This window comes from Desmodus rotundus, chromosome 6, assembly GCF_022682495.2.
Source record: "Desmodus rotundus isolate HL8 chromosome 6, HLdesRot8A.1, whole genome shotgun sequence".
Taxonomy (NCBI): Eukaryota; Metazoa; Chordata; class Mammalia; order Chiroptera; family Phyllostomidae; genus Desmodus; species Desmodus rotundus.
In genome coordinates this window covers 65,022,550-65,050,183 of record NC_071392.1, presented here as the reverse complement: position 1 = coordinate 65,050,183, position 27,634 = coordinate 65,022,550, and the positions used below count along the sequence as shown (strand labels likewise).

Genomic DNA, 27,634 nt, shown 5'->3' with positions numbered 1-27,634 from the left:
ATAACAATGTGAATGTACCACTAAAAATGGTTAACATGGTAAATTTTAGGTTATGCACATTTTACCTCAATTTTTAAAAGAAATAATTTTAAGAGGGTTTCAATTCATGTGCAATTCTCAAGAAGATATATCTAAAGGAAATTTCATGGTTTGTGCTCCATGATCCTTAAAAATTGAAGACACACAATCAATGAACACATCTGAAAAAAGGTAAGTTCCACACAAATATATGGTTTTTATTGACAAGTGATATTTTCTTACAGTAACACATAGAATTCAATCTTCAGGGTTAGTTTGAAGCTGGAAGGTAGTGTGTCCTTAATAGGAGTAGTCAGCTTCTGTGGTACTATTTTCTTTAGAGCTTCACCTAAGAGGGAACCTGTGTGCTCACTGGGAATTACCCAGGTGTGTACAACAACTGAGTGAGCCCTAATGCTTCTCTCTACACCCTCAAGGTACTTCATAGCCCCCAGTCAACATCACCTGAAGTTTTCCCCCAGTTTTAACATATCATAAAAATAGTTAATGCCATTAAAAGTCAAAATTTCAAATATAAATTTGTATACAAATATAATTCATAATGTAATCATTCTTAAAATACAGCCATTTATATGAGTTTGAAACATTATTAGAATAAATACTATTTCCTATAGAAAATTTCATTTGCATCACAAAATTATAAAACAGAAGCATATAAAGCTAACTCATGATTGATTCTTCTTCAGTGTGTCTTCTGTTATCTCTTCCACTCAGTATATACAGTATGAAGTGCATATAGTGAGTCTGAAAACACAAGACATCACCTTATTTATACCTAGATTTTCAGATTTCAGGTATGTATACCTGAAGTTCCCACGGCTCAGCTGCCTGTGTGTTCACTACCTGGAGCTTCTGTGATAAAAAGGATTTTTCTGCACCAATTTTCTAGCCATCCTTCAGTTCAGAGGTGTTATGACCTTGTTACTTTCTGGAAGCTGGGGAATGGCACGTCAACTTCCACATGAAGGGAGCTATCCTGTCCCCTACATGGTGTAACAGCCCCCTTTTCAGGTAAAGAATGTATGCTGATTATCTGAATTATTTGGATTTTTGGTAGAGCAGAATGGTATTAACCCTGATTTCCAGGATTCCGGAAGTCCTCTGTCCTGGCTGATACCTAGATGTTGCAGTTATATATTTTGATGGACTGTCTTGTGCCTCTCACAGTATTCTAACACTCGCTTGGAAGGGGACAGTCTGAATACTTATCAGATGATATAGTGTTGTTGTTAAATATCTTGGAGAGAGTAGAGAAAAAGCAATATAAACCACTAAAGTTTTCAGTTAATCATATCTCTAAATAATATGATTACAGTTCTCCAATAATGAAAATCAAGAAATTTCACAAAACAATAAGTTGAACTAAGCTGGTTGACATTTACAGTTCCCTTTCCAATAACTACCAAAGGGAAAAAGTTTTCAGGAAAATCTGGTTTGCAAACACAAATGGTAAATCTTCAAGGATTTGAAGTACCTTTCACACAATTTTACCATTGCCAGGAAGCAATTTATCCAGACCTATGTGAACATGGTTAATGCCTCTTACCAAAACGTTTCCTTCTGAAAAATAACATCCTTGTTTTCTGAGGCATAAATTGTTTTCTCCTACAACTCCATGAGTGAGCGTTCAATGCAAATATTCATACTGCTTTCTAAAGCCTGGTTTCTTGTACCTCTTCTTCTGTCTCCTCCTTCAGAGCAGTGATTTTGGATCGAGACTTGTGCTTGCTTGAGTTTCGGTGGGGTAAGAGCTTCAGGCGGTCCAAGGGGCTCATGGCTTGCTGGAAGAGGATCTTCTCGCTCAGCAGTTTCTGGAGGGAATCATACTGCCGGACTTTGTTCTCCTCTATGACCTACAGAAGTGGCTGTTAGTGAGATCTTGGAGAGAAGGCAGGACCAGAGCAAGGACAGAAAGTGACATAGGTTCAGAGGAATGTAAAAGATAAAAGGAAAGTAGTGTGCAGAGGCTTGCAGTCTGAATGGCCAGGGAGATTTTATTTCACTATAGGTGAAATAAAATCATGAGGTGACTCCTTCATCCTCTTGCTTTACCGAGCTTTCACCATCTGTGGAATTACCTGTAACTTTCCACTTAGCAGCTGGAAGATTTTTTTTAAACAAGGATCTTACTGAGCAATATACTTCTTCACAGAACTTTAGAGGAACTAAATGGGCGTTGTAAACCAGAATGGTTTTTCTTAGATCCCTTATATGTTACCTTAAAAATGAGTGCAAGTCCACAGCATGATAGTTGAATCTCTTCAACAGGGGATTTGAAGGTTAATTCCAAATTGGTCAAGATGTGCTTGAGTTTAATATGCCTCCTTCACATGTTCAAGTTGAGCAAACCCAAAACCAGAGAATAGAAAGGTTTTACCCAATTTCCTGAACCTGATCGTGGTAGCACACAAGGTTGTGAGTCAGCCCTCTCATTTGTCACCTGAAGCTCGGTAATAATAAAGGTAATAACAACCCTTCAGTAAGGAAGCATTTACCTCCAGCAGCCTCAAAAGTCTTAACAGAAATGACGTGATACATCATCCCAAGAACTTCCTTGTGACTAAACCTGAGGGAATTTGTAAACATCACTTGAAAGAATCTGTGACAGTTTTGAAAGCACAGCGAGAAAGTGGTTGGAAGAGGCATTCACCTGAGCTCCAAATAATGATTAGAAAAATGAAATGAGCCTTTCAACTATCGCATTAAAACTATACATGAAATGCAAGATAATCCAGGCCTGTCCTGGACCCCATCCGAGAGAGATTTAGTTATTAAAAGCATCAGGACTTAAGTCTCTCTTCTGACTTGGGCCCCAAATAAAGGATTCAAAAAGTAGAGATGTTCCAATTTACTAACATAACTTAGTAATATGCTGCTCTTTTGGATTTATTGAATTCCAACCTTATAGCTCAGATCAAAGTGAGAAACTTGTGCAGCTATTTTGAGTAAAGCTAACTAAATGGTTACATGACACATGTTTTAAGGGAGAAATTGTACATTACTGTGACTTGAAGGAACCATCACATAAGAGATAGTTATCAAGAATTACAGAAGTGAGATCTTAAGTAAATTATAAACACTCACCAAAAACTGTTGACATTCCAACATTGCTTCTATCCTGTGTTCAGAGAGGATCACTGTGCAGTCAGCAAATGCTTGTTTTAGGGTCCTTCGAATTATTTGATATGTTCTAGAAAAGAAAGAAAATACCACACATATTATCACAGAACATCAAATAATCTGCCTTTACCCTTAATTACATATCTACTGTCCTATCAACTTAGTCCTTTAAATTACTTATTTTTCTTTAAATACTTTTAACATAATTCTGATCTAGAGTCAGCCACAATCAGCTTTCCAACCATGGGGTAGATTCAAAGTTTCCATCAATAAATAGGACAAAAGTTCTGAAAAAAATTTCACAGAGGTACATTTTTTTCATTATGTAGATCACTAGTAGTTCTTTTGTGCTACATTTCCTATTGTATAAGTGGAATAAAAACAAAAACCATAAGAATCAGATTACTCCTATGTAACTAAATATTTCATCATGTGTTGACAAGGGGGAGAGTTGGAATGAAATTCCAAAGTACACTCAGAAGAGAACACACAGCTCTTATACTAGGATATAAGCACTTGTGCTCACGTCAAATGGTGAATTTTCCACTGGGCAATTATTTCACGGCTAAAAGGGGTTCTTCCATTTGCAGACATGACAGTCTAATGGGAATTTGTGTCAATATAAAGTAGGATGCAATGATTCTACTCCCATGGTGTTATTGAATAGCAGGAATTCTGAAACTCACATCGGATCCAGATGAGCACTGGGTTCATCAAGCAGCAAGATCTTTGCCTTACTGAGAACAGATCTGGCCAGGCACATCAACTGCTTGTGGCCATGGCTTAGGACAAAACCCCCATCCAAAAGGACAAAATCAAGCTTCCCAGGAAATTGCTCTATCACAGATCTGAGACCAACCTGCGGAAAGGAAAGAGAGGAAAAAAATACTGTGCTTACAAAGGACAGTTGAGATACCACAAGGTTGAAAACACTCATAGGAGTTCTAAAAGTTTAAATTTAATATCAACCCCTGCCACTCCTGCTATTTGGGTTAGACTGAACACAAGTCTAATCTGTATAATCTTGACAGCTCTAAAGGATCAATCTACTATTTGTTTCACTTCTGAAATTCATTCAGCAAATTTTCAGTGATTGTCTATTATGTGCCAGGTATTCCAATAGAGATTGAAGAAATGATAAATTATGGGGAACCATTCCAAGCATGGGAAATGTGGCCCAGCCTCAAACTCAGAAAAGCCAGTGGGGAGCAAGGTTGGCAGGCAGGACCCACGTCCATGGATAGGTTCTCCGGTGGGAAATCAGGCCTGCATTGTACATAGGCTGTTATGAGACTTGCTCTTGCTAAAACTCCCTCACCCTGAATTGAGGCAGCAAATGTTTACTGAGTATCTTTAACTTCCTAAAGTCTGTGCTAAACCACCCAAGTATGGAGTGTGACCAGTTTCCCCCTTGAGCTGTAACATCCTTCTCTTTGAAGTAATTAGCAGTGTTCTGTCCTTTGTTGTCCTTAAAAGGTAATCACCTGTGGTGAACCTGTGCATAGTAAATGAGGACCATCCTTGATGTAGGCCTAGACAAGCAATAAAAGCCTGTCCAGGCAGGGGTCGGCTGTGTCTTGGGCTCTCTCTAACCCTCTCGCCCTCTCTCACTTAGAGAGTGGTCATGCTGTCACTTTTCTCCATAGGATTTCTGTAGTCCGTGTGTATTTGTCTATTGCCGCCACAACACAGGATCCTGCGGGCTGGGATCCGCATCAAGAAATGTTACATGGTCCCACAAGGATCAGAGTTATAAAGACATATACAAATAATTACACCACAATTGCATACATGCTAGAAAAAAATAACATGTAGAGAATAGTTATTTATTCTACCATGGCAGATTCTTTCACACTACTTTCCATTCTTTACTCTGTCAAAATAGAGCATGAAAGGGGGCATAAAATGATCAATTAGACATCTTTTTTCAACTACATGTGGCAAGTTGCTACTCACTTCTTTAATTCATGAAACTGACCTTAAGAAATTGAGAAAACTATGAAGTAAAAAAGCTGGAGTTAAAATGATAGCATATTACTAGCAGATTTAAAGGTGCTTAGAAGTTGAGGTGGGATATGAGAGTTGTGTGAGGGTCAATGGATTGTGGTTTTTTTTATAAGGCAGATAGAAGAAAATAGGTTGAAAATGCCAACGAGATATAGAAACCCATTCTTTCAAAATAAGACAAAAATGACTGAAGTCTTGGCTCTTTATCACTTATTCGTATAAATGTACATTAATGTTTATTTTCTGCCAAATATTGCTGAGTGTTTGAGGGCTCAAGACAAGTGCAGATGATTGTCTACTGCCCTTGGGAAGTCTGAGATTTAGGATGCGGAGGTAAGATGCAATACTAACTATAACATAGGCAGAATGAGACAACAGCTTTAAGAAAGACTCATGAGTTCAGTGATGAATTCAGAGATGACCTGCATCACCATGTTTGTTCAGCAAATATTAACTGTCTGCCCACAATATGTATTGGAGATGATATTCCTTCCCTTGACTGGGTTCTCATTAAAGCAATCTCATTACAGAATTCATTAATTCTGGAAAGAGTTTCTGTGATGACAGGGAGTGTAAACATATTAATTAGATAAGGGAACTACTCTGATGTAGCCTGGAAGACTCAAACAGAACACTACTTTTGGATCCAAGTAGCTGAGAATGTGAATAGAGAACAATGGGTGGGGAGTTAGAGGACCTGTGTTATTTCTTTGTCTTCAATCTGTGAGCCTGCTACAGTTACCTCCCATCTTAAAACAAAACCCAAACCCTCACTTGCTTTCCATATTCTCCTTTAGCGTTACTCAATATCTATCTTTTTGTCATCTAGAAGTCTCAAAAAATTAGTGTGTATCTATTGTTTCCATTGACTCACACCACAGAACATGTTTCTCTTCTTCAAGCATCTATTAGTTGGCTTATGAGAAACCACACAATCTATAACTATTTTTACTTATTATCTTATGTGTGCAACTCTCCTTCTTCCTGTCCCTTGAATCTTTGTCTTCCTAATTTCCAACTCTCTGAACTCTCTTGAAATTTCATTCATTATTAGGACATCGATTACAATGGGTAAGCTAATGATTTTCTTTTGAATTCTTATCTCCAGTCCTGGTCTTCTAAATACTTCTTAAATCCTTCTCCTCCTCACCAATTCTATTACAGGGACCCTAGAACAGGCTATATTAATCTCTTAAGCATCATACTGTAAATCCCAAATTGTTAATTTGCCAATTCACCATACAAACACCCCAGGGATCCTTCTAAAAATACAGGTTTGACCATCTTCTTTCTTTGTTTTAAATATCTTCCCAACAGAATAAAACTGAGCTCTCTCAGGTGGCATTTAAGGTATCCAGAATTGAGCCCCCTTCACTCTTCCAGCATCATCATTTAGGGCAGTCAGGCACCTAGCCATGATATAATTTGTGCAAGTTTTCCCTGTTAGACTGTCAGCTTCTTGAGGGTAAACACATGTGCTTTTTAGCTCTGTGTCCCCAATTCTAGTACTGGACACACTGTCAGCTTTAACTCATTCATGCATTTGTTCAACAAATAAGTACTGAGCTTCTGGAATGCTGACTAAACAAAACAAATATGGCTTAGATGAATGATAAAGTAATCCCAGCCTAAGGAAGAAAAACAAATGATAAATGAATGAGTGCTGGGTTTAGGTCTGTCAATGCAGAGTATCATTAAAACAAGTCACTTTGCCTGTTTTTTCTTATATTTAAGACTCTAAAATCCGTTAGAGATCAAATTACAAAATTGGAAGTTCTTTAACACTGATAGATAGTATTTTACTTCATATCAACCTGAAGTATTTGAGGATTTTTTTAAAGTCAAATTAACCATCAAGAAAAGTATAGATTAGATGGGTATTAACTAGGCTTATTGTGGTAATCATTTTGCAACATATACAATTACTGAATTATTATATTGTACACCTGAAACTAACACAATGGCTAGTGTATATGTCAATTATATTTCAAATAAAAAAGCAAAATATTGTACTGATTAAAGACTAGATTTCTGAGTCATACAGAAGTGGTTTTGACTCTGCACTCCACCACTTATTTGCTGATGATGTCAAGTGTGTTACTTTGTCTCATTTACTTCACTTGAAAAAAACTGGGAAAGGCTTATACAGATTTCAAAGGCTTGTAATGAGGATTGAATGAGCTAATTTGTGGAAAGAGGCTGCCACAGAGTATGAGACATGGTAAGCACCTAATCCATGGTGACTATTAGTGTTGTTGGAGCCTAGGAAATCCCATGGACATGGGCCGGGTCACTGAAACACCACCCATCACAAGTTGCCTGGAGAAGTTAGCAGGAAATGCTGCAGTGCTATTCATTTACGTCATACCCCTATTAATACGGTTGAGGTTTGGGTATGAATGTAGTAGTATATATCCTCCCTTTAGATGCACATCAATCATACACTGATCCTGGGGCCCTAGGAGAAAAGCCACTTCACTGTGTGATACTTTGCACTTCCCTGTGATAAAGAGCTGAGCAAGCATATGTTTTTCCTGAATAAAACTATTTCTTTATTGCAATTATATAATTATATAACTAAATATATATCACTGTCAATGTTTAGAGAATAAAATTTTTAAAAATGAATGATAGCGAGGCTTCAATTGGAGGTTGTATTCTGCAACATTTCTATCTCATTCTTTTACTCACTATAAAGTGCTAAAAATCTTTTAAAATCACATTAACTAGAGAAAGGTAAACATAAGTTAGTAAAACTTTAACTTTTGAAGTCTTGTTAACTTGTGAACACTTAACAAATTTATTAATTACCTATTTTATACCAGATATTGTGATAGGCTTTGGAGAGAAAATAGGAAGCAAGATAAACTAGTAATTGTTTTTTTTAAAAGACACAAAGTTATTGTTACCAACTCCATGTGGTGATTAAAATGGTTTAAATTAGGTTTGATTGTTTGCATGTAAATGACTGCTTAGTCGTGTATTCCTTACTAGACTCAATGAGAATTTATTAAATTCTAGGTACTATTGCAGACCTAGGGATTCAAAGGTGACTAACACTAGGCCCTGCCTTGAAGCAACTCATAGTCCAGATGGGAAGAAAAAAAAAATAAGTGGGAAATCAGTGCTCAAAGAGATATGTACTATGGGGAAAGAGACTGAAAGGCAATTGCTATAGAGATAATTTAATTTAATGATCTTTAGCTGCACAATTCTTTAAACATATTCCCAACATATTATTTATAATATTGTCATATCCATTTTTTAATAGGTTAAAAATGATTATACCTGTGCACAGAACAAGTCAGAAATATTAATTCAGGATTTGGTTTTTCTCTTTTTTATAAAGCTGAAGGATTGATATAGTCTTTCTATGCAGTTATTAGAATTTAGTTTTGTTTCAACCCTTGTTAAACATGAAATGAAAAGAAAATGTGCCATTTTTTTCACTCAGGATTCATAGTTGTATAATTGAAACCGCTAATTACACAACATGGGATGTATGTTGGTTTTTCAGTGCAATTTGTTCTTTAGCTATTCTTTGAACAAACTGTGGGTATTACTAATATTAATTTGTATTTCCCTCATTTTGTATGTATGTGTAGTGTGTTTGTAAATGTGTGTGGTTTATAATCTGACAAAGTCATGAAGCTCAGTTTGGCTATAATTAAATTCCCCTTCCCTTATTTTTATTTATTTTTATACTATACTGATTAAATGAAATGCACTGACCATCCATTACAAATAAAATAAATACAATAAAGTAAAATAAAATAAAATACAATAAAAAATAGAATAGAATAAATAAAAATAAATATAGCCAGCCACTGAAGTCTGGTCTGTAGCTCCTACTGCTCAGACCACTGAATAGGTCAGGACAACCACTGAGTGGTCTGAAGATATTCTTTCATACACTCTTAAACAGAATGGAAATTAACTTTGATGGAAAATAAACAATTAAAAAATAAAAAAATACAAACCTTAGCTTACCTCTGTACAACCTAAGGTGAATTAAAAATTACTGGAATCTAAACATTTCTAATGATTTCCATCCTAATTTACTGTTCAAAATAAATAAAACATGGACAATGTGTGGGTAAAAGAACTTTAGGACTAAAGACTTTTGTCAGCTTTACACTGTCGAGCAATCACATGTACTTCCCAAGTTTCTATTTAGAAAGAAGGAATTTTGTTTCATGACATAGCAAACTAAAAAATATTTAACAGTCTGTAAAGGACCAGGAATTTTCTTCAAAATGTTGACTTTGCTATTCCTGCACTCTGGAATGTTATTATGGAGGAAGAGTTTGCTCTTGTGACAAGGAAGCATGAAAAAATCAGAAAAAGTGATTTGTGGTTGGATTGACTAGTCCATTAGTAGTCAGTTAAAGAAACAGACACTCTGAACTCCTTTAGACATCCTTTTGCTACTCTGGAAGTTTTCCAGGGCAAATTTTTTAACTTAAAAGGCCACTATTTCTGCTATTTAGCTTACTCTCTAAAGTAATTTACTTGGCTATCAATGTGTAAAAAAGGAAACTATTTTATAAGTAATTTAATAAGCAAACAATTACTAAGTAATCCACATTCTAAAACCAACAGACCTGCTATCTTGATTATGAGTAATACTGAGAGAGCTCACTGTGGAGAAAGCCTGTCAACCAGAAGTCAAAGGATACTGCTGTTCCTGCATCCACCAATAACCTCAGTCCAGTCCCTCAGACTTCTGAAGACTCAGGATCTTCATTAGTAATGGTAACACCTGCTGTGCATTCATCACAAGGTCATTTTCATAATTTATTATGCATGAATTATTTATTTATTTAGATAAGTTAAATCATTCATTCATTCATTCAATGAATATTTACTTAACTCAATCCATGTCACTGATGCTACTCCATGCACCAGAAATACTGCAGAGAGTAGACATCATCCCTGTCCTTAAGGAATCCACAATCTGGTGGTGTACATGAACAAGTTAAGAGATGAATTTTTATCTTGTGTGAAGAATATGATTAAAGGGGGAGAAGCATAGGGTTAAACCTAGAAGGGCTCCTCCCTCAGACCTGGAGCATCACGGCAGGTTTCTGGAAAGTGTAAGGAGAGGCCTGAATGATGAGTAGGAGCTCACTGTGGTGAAAGGCAGTGAAGGGTGACAGGGTTTTCCAGGTATAGAAAACAGCATGCAAAGAAAATTCTGGAGACCATAGAGCACGTAGTGCTTCAGAGAAACCAAAGAAAATCAGTATAGCTGGATCACAGTAAGTGGGGGAGGTTGGAGAGTGATTTAGAGAGGCAGGCAGAAGCCAAATCACAAAGGACCTTGTTAGCCACCTTAAGCAATACGGACTTTGTCCAAAGTAAAATAAGGATCCATGGGAAGGGGAGAAACAAGAGATCAGATGCAGAGTTTAGGAAGATCACCAGAGCTGCCAAGAGCCAAATGAACTGCAGGGAAGGAAAATCAGCCAGGAGCCTCTTTTAAAAATCAACGTGAGAGTTGTAGTGGTGTCAGGTGGGGAGGAATAAAAGTGAATATATTCTAGATATTTGCAGGAGACAGCCTTAATATGACATGTGGAGAAATAGTCAGGAAGTCAAGAATAAATCCCAGGCCTTGCCTCTGAGCAACTGAAGGATGGTGAAGCCATTCACTGGGATTAGGAATACATGACAATTGTGTGGGTGGCAAACATAATAAAATCACTCTATGGACATAAGATACTTGTCCTTGCTGAGATATAAGATACTGTACTTGCAGCCTCCCACAACCACATCAAAATTAAAACTAAACTACAGAACAGCCATCATCGAGAACTGCCTAAAGTTTAGCTGAACAGAGTTCTCTAACTAAGGATGTACAGAAGTCACACTGAGACTGTAGGAGGGATGGAGACGTGGAACAGGCCAGTCCCACACTCACGTGTAGTGGGGAAAAAATTTGGGAGGGATATCTTGACTATGGAGGTCCCAGCTGAGGAAATGAGATGAGTAGTCATCCCTACAACAGGCTCCTCAGCCCAGGGTTGTAGTTCTTAGAAGAGAAGTTACCATAACTTATGGCTATGCAAATCAGAGGATATTGTAGCTGAGGGAGACAGTGCTTCTGGAGTCTGAGGTGTTCTTAAAGGGACCACACATGGACTTATGTGTTGACGACTCACTTACTCTGAACTCCAGTGCTAGGGCAGCAGCTCAAATGGCACCAGAAACATACAGGGAGGAACTGAATTGTCTGGCTTTAGGACAAGGACTGGAGGGTCAGCTTTCTCCCAAACATGAGCACTGGAAGAGCTATAGTGTTCCTTTGCTGATCCCTTCCCCTACATGTGAAGGTAGGAGACATATTTCGGTCTCCATCAACCTGGCTAACACTGTTTGTCCTGTCCTGGGGATTCCCTGAGACCCTGCAACACCCACCTTGTAGGCTGAGCTAAGTGGCTATTCCATTCAAATGGCTTATCTTGGCTCATGCTTTGGACTTTTCTAAAAATTTTCAAAGGTTAACAAATGCCAAACAAACAGCACATGGCTGCAGCATGTCCTGTACCACTTGTTAAGCATCCCTAAGCCTGGGACTAGTAACAGCCAGACTCAGTTCACAGCTTAGCCTTTCCCAGGCACTTCAACTCAAGTGGCAACCATCTGCAGATCATTCTGTAGCTAACACTAGGTGGCTCTGGGCAGGGCACAGTAGCAATTGACATTGGTCTGAACCTCCCAAGAAGCCCCAGAACCAATATACCTGGTGGCCAGCATCAGATTACACCAGAGCACCACCAAACCACTTCCAAAAATGACACACTCAAAAGGCAGACTCATGAAGCATCAGAGTCCTGTTAAAGCAAATCCTGCTTTGTAGGTTCAGCACCTACATAACAGCTTCTCCTGCCTATAATCACAGACAGATCTCACAACAAATCAGCCTGAGGGTCAATCCCTCCCACTGACATGCCAACAGCAATCAGGGCTCAACTATAATAGGTGGGCACATGCAACACACACAAGATACTCTCCTGCAGCACCCAGTTCGGATGACCAATGAGTCTGCACCATTGGGCTGCATAGGACACCTACTACATAGGCCACTTTACTAAGACCAGGAGACATAGCAGCCCTACCTTATACATAGAAACAAACACAGGAAGGCAGACAAAATGAGGAGACAAAGAAATGTGTCCCAAAAGAACAGAACAAAACTCCAGAAAAAAGAGCTAAACAAAATGGAGAAAAGCAATCTACCAGATGCAAAGTTCAAAGCACTGCTTATAAGGATGCTCAGGGAACTTAGGAGAAGAGTAGATGAACTTAGGTAGAACTTCAACAAAGATATAGGGAACTTAAAAATGGAGACAAAAACATAAAATACGAACTAGTCAGAATGAAGAATAAATAACAAATGAAGAATACATTACATGAAATCAAAAATAGGTTAGATGAAGCGGAGGACTGAATCAGAGATTTGGTAGAAAAGGTAGAAGAAAACACCCAATCAGAACAGCAAAAGGAAAAAAGAATCCATAAAGTGAGAATTGTTTAAGAGGTCCTTAGAACAACATCAAGTATACCAACATTCACCTCATAAGGATACCAGAAAGAAAAGAGAGAGAGCAAGGAATTGAAAACCTTTTGAAGAAATAATGATGAAAAATTTCCCTAATACAGTGACAGAAATAGAAATACAAGCCCAGGAAGCACAGAGTCCCAAACAAGATGAACCCAAAGAGGCCCACACCAACACACATCATAATTAAAATGCCAAAGGTTAAAGACAAAGAGAGAATCTTAGAAGCAGCAAGAGAAAAGCATTGTTTAACTACAAAGGAGATCCCATAGGACTGTCATCTGATTTCTCAACAGAAACTTTGCAAGCCAGCAGGGATTAGCATGAAATATTCAAAGTGATGAAAAGCCAGAACCTACAACCAAGATTACTCTAGTCAGCAAGGCTACCACTTAGAATTGAAGGAGAGATAAAGAACTTCCTAGACAAGAAAAAGCTAAAGGAGTTCATCACCACCAAACTAGTATTATGAGAAATGTTAAATGGACTTCTTTAAGAAAAAGAAGGAGAAAAAAGACTAAGAATATGAATAATAAAATGGTAATAACTACACTTTTATCAACAATTATTTTAATTGTAAAAGGATTAAATGCTTCAATCAAAAGACATAGGGAAGCTGAGTGGATAAGAAAACAAGACCCTTACATATGCTCTCTACCAGAGACTCATTTCAGATTGAACAGAAAGGCTGAAAGTAAAGGGATTGAAAATATATTTCATGAAAATGGAAACAAAAAAAATCTTGAATGGATAAAGAAGTGTTGCACAAATGCCTTGGAATATGACTGAACCATAAAAGAGAAAGAAATCTTGCCATCTGCAACAGTATGGATAGACCTAGAAAGTATTGTGCTAAGTGAAGTGAAATAAGTCAGATAAAGACAAATGCCATATGATTTCATTTTGATGGTTGCAAGATGGGAGGGGGTTGGAGGGATGGATGAAAAGTGTAGTTAGTTACACTATAAATAGTCATGCAGATGTAAAGTACAGCATAGGAAATGTGGTCAATAACACTGTAACAACTATGTATGGTATCAGAGGGGTACTAGATTTATCATGATGATCACTTCATAAGATATATACATGTCTAATCACTATCTTAGACATATGAAACTAATATATCATGTCAACTATAAGTAAAAATTTTAAAAAATATTTTAAAAGTTCAAACAGTGCTATCAATTTATTGGGCCACAAAGCTAAGTGTCTTTTTACCCCTTGGGTTTCAGTCTGTTTTGAGATTCTCTTCGTCTATACAGCTGGTAAAGTCAGTGATTCTGGGGAGAAGCTATCTGTCCCTGATTTGTTTTGGGATGTGGAAATAAGACCATCTCACTTCACAGAGTGTCACGATGAAGGTGTGGTCATAGAGCACAAAGGGACAGGGAGCTGTTTGGGTCAGTTTTGTTTCCAAACCTTAGAGTTACTAACTAAGCATGGTCCTCATGGCTTTACACAATCTAGTCTAGATCAAGGATAAGGTTCACACTGGAGTTTGGGTCCAGATCCAAGCTAGGAATAAAGTGTTTCTTGGGCTGGTGTTGTCATTGCATGTGCTTGTGATTTTCATTTGGGGAAAGGGGAATTATGAAGGAGGTACTGTTAGGATAAGATTCAGGAGTTTTTCTATCTGCCATTACTCAGTTTATTTCCCTTGAGAGACATAAGTCATACCACGGTCACAGAGACAACTGGATGAGATGACATACAACTTGCTTTGTCCTGGATCATCTGGTTTACACTTTTTTTCCAGTATCCTGTCCAGTTTAGAAACTGACACCCACCCCCTCAATATTCCTGTTCAGATAAGTTATATGACTTAAAATCCAAGCCCTATAACTTTTCAAACAATGCCCTTTCTGGTTCTCTGGGCTGTTGCTTATTTGTTTGTATGCTATTTTCAGGTCTCTGCAGAAAAAAACTTATCACCACTGCTCAAAGTATATGACATTAATGTAAGGACAGCATTAACATCTCCATTTTTAAATAGCACATTATTAAAAAGAGGATCAGTAAAAACATAATACTTCAATAGAATTTGAACAAATAAAAATCAAAACAGGTAATATTTTTGCATTTTATTGCTATTTAAAATCTTTACTATTTAGGAACCATTATTTCATTTTAATCCATATATGTCCTATATAGTACTTTAATGACCTCAAGGAATGGAGTATACCATATCTAGGTCATTGGCATCATGCCTAGAAGTACTCATAGCCAACACATTCCCAAAGACAGTTGACTCCTGGTGGCTTCCAGAGAAGCCTATAGTCATCTCAGGTGCTCTAGAATGATCATCATCCTTCTGTGTTAAAAGCCATGCTTCTCAGAGAAATACACCATGTTGAAGCAAAGCATCCTCCTTACTCTAGAGATGCTTCAAAATCTAGACAGGGAAGGTGTAGAGAGATGATTCTTTGTATCAGAAATAATCCTGGTGTGCTGCAGGTGTCTGGGTCTCTCCCAGTTCATGCCTCATCGATGCACACTGGTGAGGAAGAAGGCCAAAGGAATGCTATTGCTGGGGCCTGGCAAATGGAAACTAAACACTGAGGAGATGGGGAGGTCTAATCCAAAGTCCTGGGTAGGTGCTCTAGATGTGTTAGAGTTCTTCAATTTAAAGTTGTATGCACACACATGCATGCACAGGGGTGTAAAATTATCTCATATATGACAACTACTCTTGTGTGTATACAAGTTACTTTTTCAAAAAAAAATTTACAGTGTCAAACAAAAAAAAATTTTAGTATCCTTACGTCATCTGCAACTTTCCATATTTCTTCATCATTCCACTGTTCATAGGGATCCAAATTTTTTCTAAATGTTCCAGAGAAGATAAATACTTTCTACAGCAATAAGGGAAAAAAAGAGAAAAGCATGAATAATATAAATATATTTTTATTTTTCCTACATTTTATTGTGAAATATTTCAAGCAGAAAATATATTTTAAAATACAATACCTTCCCATGTACTTACCATCTAGTTTTCCTAAATTTTTAAAATTTTATATTTGCTTTATATCTTTTTTAAGAAATAAAATATAGCTACATTTGAAGCCCCTTATGAACATGTTTTTAGGATAAAGAAATTAAGGTTACTATAAATTATAGGAAGTTAAGTTTTTTATCCCTAGGAACATTCCATATTATAAACAAGTATAATGTTAAATTAAATAGTTAAAATTTTTAAGATTATGAGTTACAATGGTTTGAACAAATTTTTATTTTGTATTAATGTATTTTCTTTGAATTTCTTTAATAAACCTAGCTTTTTAAGGGATTTTGAAATTGAATTACAGACACTTATTTAAACACACATGTTTATCTGGCCTATATACCAAGGAACACATCTACTTCCAAAACCAGACAAGCTCAGGAGAATTAACTTAGAAATCAGTGAAAGGGAAGAAATAAAATATTTGTTTAACTGAATGCATGTCACAGAGGGAAGGGAGGTGGATGACACTGATCCTGCTGAAGTGACACAGTGACAATTGAACTCCCTGCAAGGAGCACTGCTCAGCTCTCACCCTGAGACACCCTACTTGCTGTGTCACTGTATACTTCAGTTGACCTATACGATTAAATAATGTTCTGAAAGAAATTTAGTGTCTCACTGGGAAATGCTGACACAATAATAATAATTAGTTCTCTCTTTGTGTCTATGGGTGAACTGAAAAGATATTTTTGAGGTTAACATTCAGAATATTTTTTGCTTTATCTTTTTGTTTTGCCTTTGGTTACTAACATGCAGTAAGGAGAATTAAGAACTGAAGTTTTTGAAGGCTTGGTCTTCACAAATTGCCTCAGACTGAGAGAGAATGGTCAGCGTCAATCTGATCTGCAAGGAATTGTAGAAGGCAAGACGCCTCCAGATTAATGGTGTCTGTGCCTATCAGGCAGAACAAGAGGACCTCATTCCCCAGCACATAATTTATGGCTTAAAGGAAAAAGGTGTTGCCAAATATTTCAGGAACCCTCTGGAGCCCCAATAAGAAGTCTTATCTCTTTTTACTTAACCTGCATTGAAATTCTTCCTAAGGGATGTGTTCATTGCTTTACAGAAGTGGATAATAAGAGTTGACTAGCTGACTTATCATATCATGAGATACATGATAGATATATCTGCGCATCCTCCTCCAAGCTTCCAACTAAATGAAAGCAATGTCCAGACAAAAGGAAATCATCAAAGAATTCTGAAAAACTAAAGAGAATTAAAGTAGAAGTGTCTCTAAGAGCTTGAGTTAATTTATTAAGATATTGGGTTTGTTTAGTATCTAAAGTTCAAACACCTGCCAGTGGAATTTTTGCATTTACTATTTTTTCCTTTTTCTTTTAACGTTATGGTTCTTTATATCAAAAGTTTCTAGCGTTATTAAGAGACAGGGGGAATAACCGTGAGGGCTTATCAAGCATCAGACAACATATTTTGTGCTTTCAGAAGTTACCTCCACTGAGAACTAAGTGGCTGAAACACAGAGTTCTGGCTTATGGTGTCAGGTTAGGCTCTTTATGTGTGGTATCTCCTCATCTTCATATCAAATTTATGAAATAGAGTCTATTATTGCACATGAAGAAGTCATAGCAGGGAAATAAGTGACTTTTCCAAGATCATTTAGCTAGCAGAACTCAGGGATGTTTGTCTTCAAACCTGTGTTCTTCACCATCATCACAAAATGCCTCAAGTCATACCAATCTTCCCCTGTTCTGGAGGTCAAGACAGATTAAAGGTTGGGCAGAATCAGTCCTATGGGTCCATAAGGATCCCAGCAGTGCTGAGAAGCCTACTCTTGATGAAAGTAGTGCTATCTATCCCCCTGGCCACAGCTCAGGTGCTGCACTCTCAATGGAGAGGTTAGCTTCCTCTTCCCATGCAGAACCTGAGTTGAAGGGTTCTATAAGGGCTAGTGTCTTTGTAAGTTTAGACTCACACATCCAATAGAACAACACAATAGAAATTTTTAGTGCAAAGAGAATAGTGCCATTATCTGGATGACCATGTATGGAGGCCAAAGTATGATAACATCAAAGCAGACACAGAAGTTATTAAAGGTAATGTGGTTTGCAAAGGTGGTATAGTAATATAGCTCCTGCCTGACAGATATATCTGGAAATAAGAACCCAAGCTCTTTGAGCCTCAGGGCTCTCACTGTAAAATGGGAAATGCTATCTTTCTCCTCAAATCCACTATACTTTTAGGCTTTCGGTTTCAACATATGGCTCCTTCATTTCCTCAGGAAATTTTGGAGTCATTCATGACTTATCTTTCTTCTTAATCCTCCCAAAGGGAATCAATCATCAGTCCTGTGAATTGTTTTCCCAAAATATATCTCAAATCCATTTGTCTTCTATCTCTACTGCTATCACATAGTTCAAGCCATCAACAGTCTCTTTGGAACACTGCAAGAAACTTCTAATTGACCTTTTTCCTTCATTCTTGCCTCCTTTCCAGTCCACTCCAATTTAGCAACCAAAGTAATTACTACAAGTATAAATTGGATTACATTATTAACCTTTTGAAAAATCAGTGACTTTCCATTGCACAAAGGAAAAATAAGATACTTACCGTGGTTGACAGACACTACATGATTTAGCCCCTTCCATTCCTTCTGGCCCATTTAATGCCCTTCTCCACACCCCTCCCCTTTCCATTCCAGCCACATGGCTTTCTTTTTCTTCCTCACTTTGTTCACACATTCTATTCTCCCTGTCTTCAAACCTCATCCCCTACAGTCTTCCCATGGCCAGCTACATCTTTCAAGTCTCAAAGCGGATGTCACTTCCTTTAATTGGCTTCTTTCAAATCCTTAAAATCAAATAAGGCCTTTAATACAATAACTGTGCTTTACTGTCACAGCTTGTAGTGAATATTAAAATTGCATATGCATTTGTGAGTACTTTTATAATGTTCATCTCTTCTATTCCATAACTTTGCTGTGTACCCTGGCATTAACTCACAGGTTTTAAATATAGTATATGCTCAATAAGTGTTTTTTGAATGAATAAATGGGCTGATGTGAAGATACAAAGTAAAAATATGAAAACATAGAGTTCAGTATATATTATTTTTATATTATATTTTTTACATTATATTTCAGTACATATTCCTTTGGTAAGAATAACTACTATAACCCACAGTCTTTAAAGAAATAATACTAACAACCCATTAAAGCTTTTATCTCTATATAATTGCTTGGGAAATAGTATGCCTAACTTTTCCTAATGGCCTAATAACTTATATATAATATTTATTAAATATATAGTAATATATATAATTAATTTTATTTCAAATAGGCATATGTTCAAAATTATGAATGAAGAAAGCTGTTTGCTAATATTAGACATCCAAAAGTTCTACATGTATTTAATACCATTCAGAAACTCTGTAGGTCTCTATTTACAGTTTATTGTCTAGCATTAAAGTAATGCTTTAATTTTATTTCATTTATTTTTTAAATTATTTTATTTTTAGAGAGATGAGAAGGAAGGGAGAAAGAGATGGGAAGAAACATCAATGTGAGAGAGAAATATTAATTGGTTGCCTTTCACATGTGCCCCAACAGGGAACTGAACCTGCAACCTAGGCATGTGCCCTGACCAGGTATTGAACCTGTGACCTTTTGCTTTGCAGGATGATGCCCAACCAACTGAGCCACACTGGTCAGGGCAACACTTTAATTTTAAAGAAAAACTAATTGAAACTAATTAACTTGTTCAGTTAAAATTCAATTTCAAACAATTAAATCACATATTCCATTTCTGTCCTACAAATAGTATCTAGCACTTCTTGCTTCCATGGGTGCCAGTAGTTGTCTAAACTGTTTGAAGTTTTCACAAACTCATATCTAAAGTTGAGATGTCTTTGAAGGTCACCTGCATCCTTTTTCCTGGCTTACAAATGAAATAGCTAAGGCCCTGAGAAGTTAGGTAACACAGTCAGACTGATTGTATAGCAAAACACACACACACATATATCCGAAATTATAAATCACAATGACCATCTTTTAGGAGACTGTTTACCGAATAGCAAAACTAGGATGTGCAAATATTTGATATTTAAGGTCATTTATGTATAGTATAAAGAGCAATTCTGGGGACTTAAGGAAAAATAAAGAGAGCACCATTGTTCATTTCCTGACTAGTCTCCTTCCTGAAGCTGACTCGAGACAGCCAAGCCTACATGGAGAGCTCAGAGTTGCTCATCTATCACTGCAGTAGGCAGTATGCTTTCACCTTTAGATATCAAGGGAAAAACAGAAAAAGCACTTTGGATTCTGTGATAACTGAATGTAGAATAAATTAAATGAGTCAGAGAAATGACTTTTATTCTTAAGGATTAAGTGCTCTTTTGTTTTGACTCAGAATTTATACCAGGTGGGGCAAAAGTAGGTTTACAGTTCTGAGTATGCAAAACACAGTTTATTCTTGTATTATTATTTATTAATTACCATATTATTTTCTTTTTAACATATTTTATTGATTACGCTATTACAGTTGTGCCATTTTCTCCCCTTTATTCCCCTCTGCCTTGCACACCACCTCCAACCCACATTCCCCCTGTTTAGTTCATGTCCATGGGTCATACTTATAAGTTCTTTCACTTCTACATTTCCTATACTATCCTTAACCTCCTCCTGTCTATCTTCTACCTACCATTTGTACTACTTATTCTCTGTACCTTTTCCCCCTCTCTCCCCATTCACTACCCTGCTGATAATCCTCCATGTGATCTCCATTTCTGTGGTTCTGTTCCTGTTCTAGTTGTTTGCCTAGTTTGCTCTTGTTTTTGTTTTAGGTGTGGTCATTAATAACTGTGAGTTTGCTGTCATTTTTACTGTTCATATTTTTGATCTTCTTTTTCTTAGATAAGTCCCTTTAACATTTCATATAATAAGGATTTGGTGATGATGTACTCCTTTAACTTGACCTTATCTGAGAAGCGCTTTATCTTCCCTTCCATTCTAAATGATAGCTTTGCTGCATAGAGCAATCTTCGATGTAGGTCCTTGCCTTTCATGACTTTGAATACTTCTTGCCAGCCCCTTCTTGCCTGCAAGGTTTCTTTTGAGAAATCAGCTTATGGTCTTATGGGAACTCCTTTGTAGGTAACAGTCTCCTTTTCTCTTGCTGCTTCTAAGATTCTCTCCTTATCTTTAATCTTCGCTAATGTAATTATGATGTACCTTGGTGTGTGCTTCCATGGGTTCAAATTCTTTGGGACTCTCTGAGATTCCTGGACTTCCTGGAATTCTATTTTCTTTGCCAGATTGGGAAGTTCTCCTTCATTATGTTTTCAAATAAGTTTTCAATATCTTGGTCTTCCTCTTCTTCTTGTACCTCTATGCTTCAGATGTTGGAATGTTTAAAGATGTCCTGGAGGTTCCTAAGCCTTTCTCTCTCTCTCTCTTTTTTTTTTTTTGAATTCTTGTTTCTTCATTCTGTTCTGATTGGATGTTTCTTTCTTCCTTCTGTTCCACACCGTTGATTTCAGTCCTGGTTTTCTTCCCTTCACTATTGGTTTCCTGTACATTTTCCTTTATTTCACTGAGCATAGACTTCATTTTTTTCTCTAATTTGTGACCATACTCAACCAATTCGGTGAGCATCCTGATAACTAGTGTTTTAAACTGTGCAGCTGATAGGTTGACTATCTCTTCGTCGCTTAGCTGTAATTTTTCTGGAGCTTTGATCTGCTCTTTCATTTGGGCCATTTTTTTTTCTCTCAGTGGGACTGTTAGGTAGTAAGGGGCGGAGCCTTAGATGTTCCCCAGGATGGGGAAACCCATGTTACTTCGTTGTGACAGTGTATGTTGGGGAGGGGTCTGAGATGGAACAATGCTGCTTGCTCAGCTCTTGGCCGGTTTTCAGTCACTTGCCCCACTACCCACAAGCAAATTGGGCCCTTTTGGTGCTTATTCCCAGGTGGGTGGGCCTGTCTACATTCTAGGACCCTGCGGGTCTCTCCAATGAACTCTCCTGTGAGGCTGGAAGTTTCTCCCACTGCCGTCTCAACCCCCACAGGGGTTTTCAGTCAGAGGTTTGAGGCTTTATTTCCCTGCGCTGTAACTCTGGGTTGAGGGGTCTCACTCCCCATTTGTTTCTTCCACTTTATCTGCACGTGAATGTGGGACCACCTGATCTGAAACCCGCCACCTCACAGGGTCCTCCAGCTGCTGCCTTGCCACAAGTCCTCTCTGCCCAGCTGCCAATCTCCACCCTTCCTACCGGTCTGGATGAATGTTTCTTTTTTAATTCCTTGGTTGTCAGACTTCCATACAGTTCAATTTTCTGTCAGTTCTGGTTGGATTTTGTTTTTTAATTTGTTGTTGTCCTTCCGGTTGTGCAAGGAGGCACAGTGTGTCTACCTATGCCTCCATCTTGGCTGGAAGTCTCCTGTATTATTTTCCATACAACTAAAAAACACACATATATACATGAATATGTACATATATTAATATGCATATATATGTATATCATGTTTAGTTCTATTAAAATGTGGCCCAAATGCTTATAAGTACCACAGTTACTGTGATCTCATCTTTTGGAAATGTCTGCAAAACTTTATTATAAGTTGCATCTACAAAATAGATATCCATCCAATTTGAACAAATCAAGAATGTAAGACTGAATTATAGAATGTTCAAAAATAAGTGTTGCTTATGCTCCCAACATAGGAGCACCCAAATACATAAAGAAAATCTTGGAGGACTTCAAGAAAGATATTGACAGCAACACAATTATAGTAGGGGATTTTAATACCCCACTGTCAAAGATGGACAGAATTTTCAAACAAAATATCAGCAAAGATATTGTGGCATTGAACAAGGCCTTGGATGAAATGGACTTAACTGATATATATAGAGCCTTTCATCCCAGAGAGGCAAAACACACATTCTTTTCAAATGCACATGGAACACTTTCAAAGATAGACCACATGATAGGACACAAAGCAAGCCTCAACAAATTCAAGAAAATTGAAATCACATCAAGCATTTTCTCTGATCATAAGGGACTGACACTAGAAAAAAATCTCAAGGAAAAAACCCCAAAACACTAAAAAACATGGAGATTGAATACCATGCTATTAAACAATGAATGGGTGAAAAATGAGATTACAGAAGAAATCAAAAAGTTTATGGAAAGAAACAAAAATGAACTCACAACAATCCAAAACCTATGGGACATAGCAAAGGCAGTCCTGAGAGGGAAGTTTATAGCGATACAGGCCTACCTAAAAAGAAAGGAAACAGCTCAAATAAACAACCTAACCATACACCTACAAGAACTTGAGGAACAACAACAAGGACAACCCAGAGCAAGTAGAAGGAAGCAAATAACCAAGATCAGAGCAGAATTAAATGACATAGACACTAAAAGCACAATTGTAAGGATCAACAAATCCAGGAGCTGGTTCTTTGAAAAGATAAACAAAATTGACAAGCTCTTAAGCAGGCTCATCAAGAAAAAAAGAGAGAGGACCCAAATAAACACAATCAGAAATGAAAGAGGAGTCACTACAACGGATACCACCGAAATACAAAGGATGGTAAGAAATTACTACTAAGAACTGTATGCCAAGAAATTTGAAAACCCAGATGAAATGGACAAATTTCTAGAAAAATATAAACTTCCAAAACTCAATGAAGAAGAAGCAGAAAGCCTGAACAGACCAGAAAATTTTCAATGCCTGAAAATTGAAACAGTAATCAAAAAGCTTCTGATACACAAAAGCCCTGGACCAGATGGTTTCAAAGGAGAATTCTACAGAGCATTTAAGGGGGAGGTAACCCCCGTCCTCCACAGATTATTTAAAAAAATTCAAGAAGATGGAAGACTCCCAAACTTGTTTTAAGAAGCCAACATCATCCTAATCCCAAAACCAGATAAACAAATAACAAAGAAAGAAAACTTCAGGCCAATATCACTGATGAACATAGATGCTAAAATCCTCAACAAAATATTGGCAAACCGCATCCAGCAATACATTAAAAAGATCATACACCATGATCAAATGGGATTCATCCCAGGGATGCAAGTATGGTACAACATTCCCAAATCAATAAACATATACACCACATAAACAAAAGCAAAGACAAAAACCACTTCATAATATTAATAGATGCAGAAAAAGCATTTGATAAGGTACAGCACCCATCTATGATAAAAAACACTCAGCAAAGTGGGAATAAAGGGAGCATTCCTCAACATAATAAAGGCCATATATGAGAGACATAGAGCCAACATCATACTCAATGGACAAAAACTTAGAGCTTTCCCACTAAGATCAGGAACAAGACAAGGATGCCCTCTCTCACCACTCCTATTCAACATAGTATTGGAAGTCCTAGCCACAGCAATCAGACAAGAAAAAGCAATAAAAGGCATCCAAATTGGAAAGGAGGAAATGAAACTCTCACTGTTTGCAGATGACATGATAGTGTACATGGAAAATCCTATAGACTCCCCCAAAAAACTACTTGACCTAATAAGTGAATTTGGCAAAACAGCTGGATACAAAGTCAATACCCAGAAATCAAAGGCATTCCTGTATAACCAACAATGAAACATCAGAAACAGAAATCAGGAAAAAAATCCCATTTGATATAGCAACAAGAAAAATAAAGTACCTAGGAATCAACCTAACCAAGGAGGTAAAAGACCTGTACTCAGAAAACTACACAACACTGAAGAAAGAATTTAAGGAAGACACAAACAAATGGAAGCATGTACCATGCTCATGGATTGGAAGAATGAACATCATCAAAATGGCCATACTACCCAAAGCGATTTATAGATTCAATGCAATCCCTATTAGAGTACCCATGACATATTTCACAGATATAGAACAAACACTTCAGAAATTTATATGGAACCATAAACGACCCTGAATAGCTGCAGCAATTTTGAGAAAGAAGAACAAAGCAGGAGGGATCACAATACCTGATATCAAACTGTATTACAAGGCCATGGTAATCAAAACAGCCTGGTACTGGCATAAAAACAGGCACATAGACCAATGGAACAGAACAGAGAGCCCAGAAATAAACCCAAGTCTTTATGGTCAATTAATATTTGACAAAGGAGGCAGGAGCATAAAATGGAGCAAAAATAACCTCTTCAACAAATGGTGTTGGGAGATCTGGACAGCTACGTGCAAAAAAATGAAACTCGATCACCAACCTACGCCACACACAAAAATAATTTCAAGGTGGGTAAAAGACTTAAATATAAGTCGTAACACCATAAAAGTCCTAGAGGAAAACATTGGCAGGAAGATCTCAGACATTCCACGCAGCAACATCCTCACAGACACATCCCCTAAAGCAAGGGACATAAAGGAAAGAAAAAACAAATGGGACCTCATCAAAATAAAAAGCTTTTGCATGGCTAAAGAAAACAGTATTAAAATGAAAAGAGAACGAACAGTATGGGAAAACAGGTTTGCCAATGATACCTCAGACAAGGGCCTGATCTCCAAAATATATAAAGAACTCACAAGACTCTACTCCAGGAAGACAAACAACCCAATTAAAAAATGGGCAAAGGACTTGAACAGACACTTCTCCAAGGAAGACATACAGAGGGCCCAGAGACATATGAAAAGATGCTCAGCATCACTAGCCATCAGAGAGATGCAAATTAAAACCACAATGAGGTACCATCTCACACCAGTCAGAGTGGCCAACATAAACAAATCAACAAACAAGTGTTGGAGAGGATGTGGGGAAAAGGGAACCCTAGTACATTGTTGGTGGGAATGTAGACTAGTGAGGCTACTGTGGAAAACAGTATGGAATTTCCTCAATAAACTAAAAAGGGAACTGCCCTTTGACCCAGCAATTCCCCTGCTGAGATTATACCCTAAGAACCCTGAAACACCAATCCAAAAGAACCTATGCACCCCAATGTTCATAGCAGCACAATTTACAATAGCCAAGTACTAGAAGCAACCTAAGTGCCCATCAACAAATGAGTGGATCAAAAAACTATGGTACATTTACACAATGGAATTCTACGCAGCAGAGAGAAAGAAGGAGCTTATACCCTTTGCAATGGCATGGATGGAACTGGTGAGCATTATGCTAAGTGAAATAATCCAGGTGGTGAGGGACAAGTACCATATGATCTCACCTTTAACTGGAACATAATCAACAAGAGAAAAAAGCAAGCTAAATATAACCAAAGACATTGAAATTAAGAACATTGTAACAATAGCCAGATGGGAGTGGGGAGGGGATAGTGGGGAGAGGGGTCTATAGGAGCTACTATAAAGGACACATGGACAAAATCAAGGGGGAGGGTATAGGTGGGGGAGGGAGGTGGGACTGGCTGGGGTGGGGTGGAGGGATGGGGAGGAAATGCAGACAATTGTAACTGAATAAAAATAAATAAATTAATTTAAAACAGTAAGTGTTGCTTTGCTTTTAAGAACACCTATTAATGAGAACAAGGTGAATAAGTCAAAAATGTTGAAGGTTTATAACAAATAAAGAATAATTTTATAAGGTTAATGTACATACTATTTATGTTTGTAAATGATTACATGTAAGATGTTCAAATTATTATTTCCTGTAAAGCCAATTAATGCTTTAAAACCTTTTATAAGACAACTTTTTAGTATACACTTTTTCAGAAATATCATAAAAAATGTTTTCTAGGTCTGACCAAATTATCAAAGATGTCAAGTTTTTAGGCTCATAAATACTAATATTGTATTATACTGATAACCATACTAGTTATTTTTCTTCTCTCCCTTGAATTTAGGACTCCACTCACATTGTCCTCCTCATTATTTTTATCACAGTACAGCTCCCACCCATCTCCCTGCTCCTAATTCTACCCACCTGAAGTGCACTGTCCCCAGGCTGCCAGGGTTGTCCCCATTCTACCACCATTTTGCCACCTCTTGCTAGCTCAAAAGAGTCAACCCATTCCTCACTTGTCATGTCTTTCCCTCTTTCTCCAAATACTAACACAGGAACTTCTCTTTCCTTTGCCCCCCAACTTTTTCTAGTTCTCATCTCTGTACTTGCTCATAATATCCTTGCCTGAGGTCCTGGAATATCCTTTCCACAACTCCCTGCCCCAAAACTCTGTAAAACATGCACATTTTATAGACCACTTTAATTGTCACCTTCTTTGTGAAACTATCCATACCTATTTGTTCATTCCTATAGCATCCACCTCCAATTTAATACAAAGATAAGGAGGACAGGATGTCTTGTCCTTAAGGAACCATAAATGATAACAACCACAACCCAGTGTATTGTAGTTACTACATGCCATGGAGTATACATGCCACTAAGTATATTGCTGATTACTTTACTTATTTAATCCACACAAAAACCCAGTTCAGGAGTTACTACCAGTATTCCTCATAGACAAGGAAACTAAGGCTCAGAGAAATTAAATAACTTGCCTAAGATTACAGAGCTAGTAAAATCTGGATACTAGCAGAACCATAGTTTCTTGTAAAAGAGATAAGCATTTAGTGACTCAGCACAAAACAATGTATATTGAATTCCTACCATGAAAGGTATTGTTATATGCTATATTAAGAGATAGAAAAATTAGTAAGGTAAAAAAAATCTGTTTTATTTAGCATTTTTACCAGTGTCCCCTGATTGGTAGTGATTTTGTGTTTAAATCCTGCTTCTTTAAATAAAATGTCTGCAGAGTACTTACTGAGTGAAAATTAAAGAAATATACAGATAATCCTAAGACAAGACATAGAGAAGTTCCAGGAGAGATTTATAAGCAGTTACAGATCCCATCAGGGACTGGGGTGTGGGAGTGGAATGTTGGGGTTAGTGTCAGGGTTAATGGGGGCAAGAAAGTGAGTCAGAAAAGATCACCTGGCAGAGTTTAACACTTGTGATGGCAAAGTGACTGTGCTGA

The 27,634-nt window shown here is 37.3% G+C and overlaps 1 protein-coding gene across 8 annotated transcripts in view; it reads right to left on the bottom strand.

Annotated features, from left to right (window-relative positions):
* Positions 1 to 211: 211 nt before the first annotated feature.
* Positions 212 to 27,634, bottom strand: part of CFTR (CF transmembrane conductance regulator) — a 209,671-nt gene continuing 182,248 nt past the window's right edge. For 7 of the 8 annotated variants that reach the window (XM_053926745.1, XM_053926748.2, XM_053926747.2 and 4 more), the window contains 4 exons: positions 15,493 to 15,582; positions 3,846 to 4,018; positions 3,124 to 3,229; positions 212 to 1,892 (listed from right to left, as the gene is read on the bottom strand). In XM_053926745.1, the coding sequence (XP_053782720.1) occupies positions 1,692 to 1,892; positions 3,124 to 3,229; positions 3,846 to 4,018; positions 15,493 to 15,582 (570 nt within the window). In that variant the 3' untranslated portion in view covers positions 212 to 1,691. Of the gene's footprint in view, positions 1,918 to 3,123; positions 3,230 to 3,845; positions 4,019 to 15,492; positions 15,583 to 27,634 lie in introns of all 8 variants that reach the window. The other variant, XM_045191452.3, reaches the window with a different exon arrangement.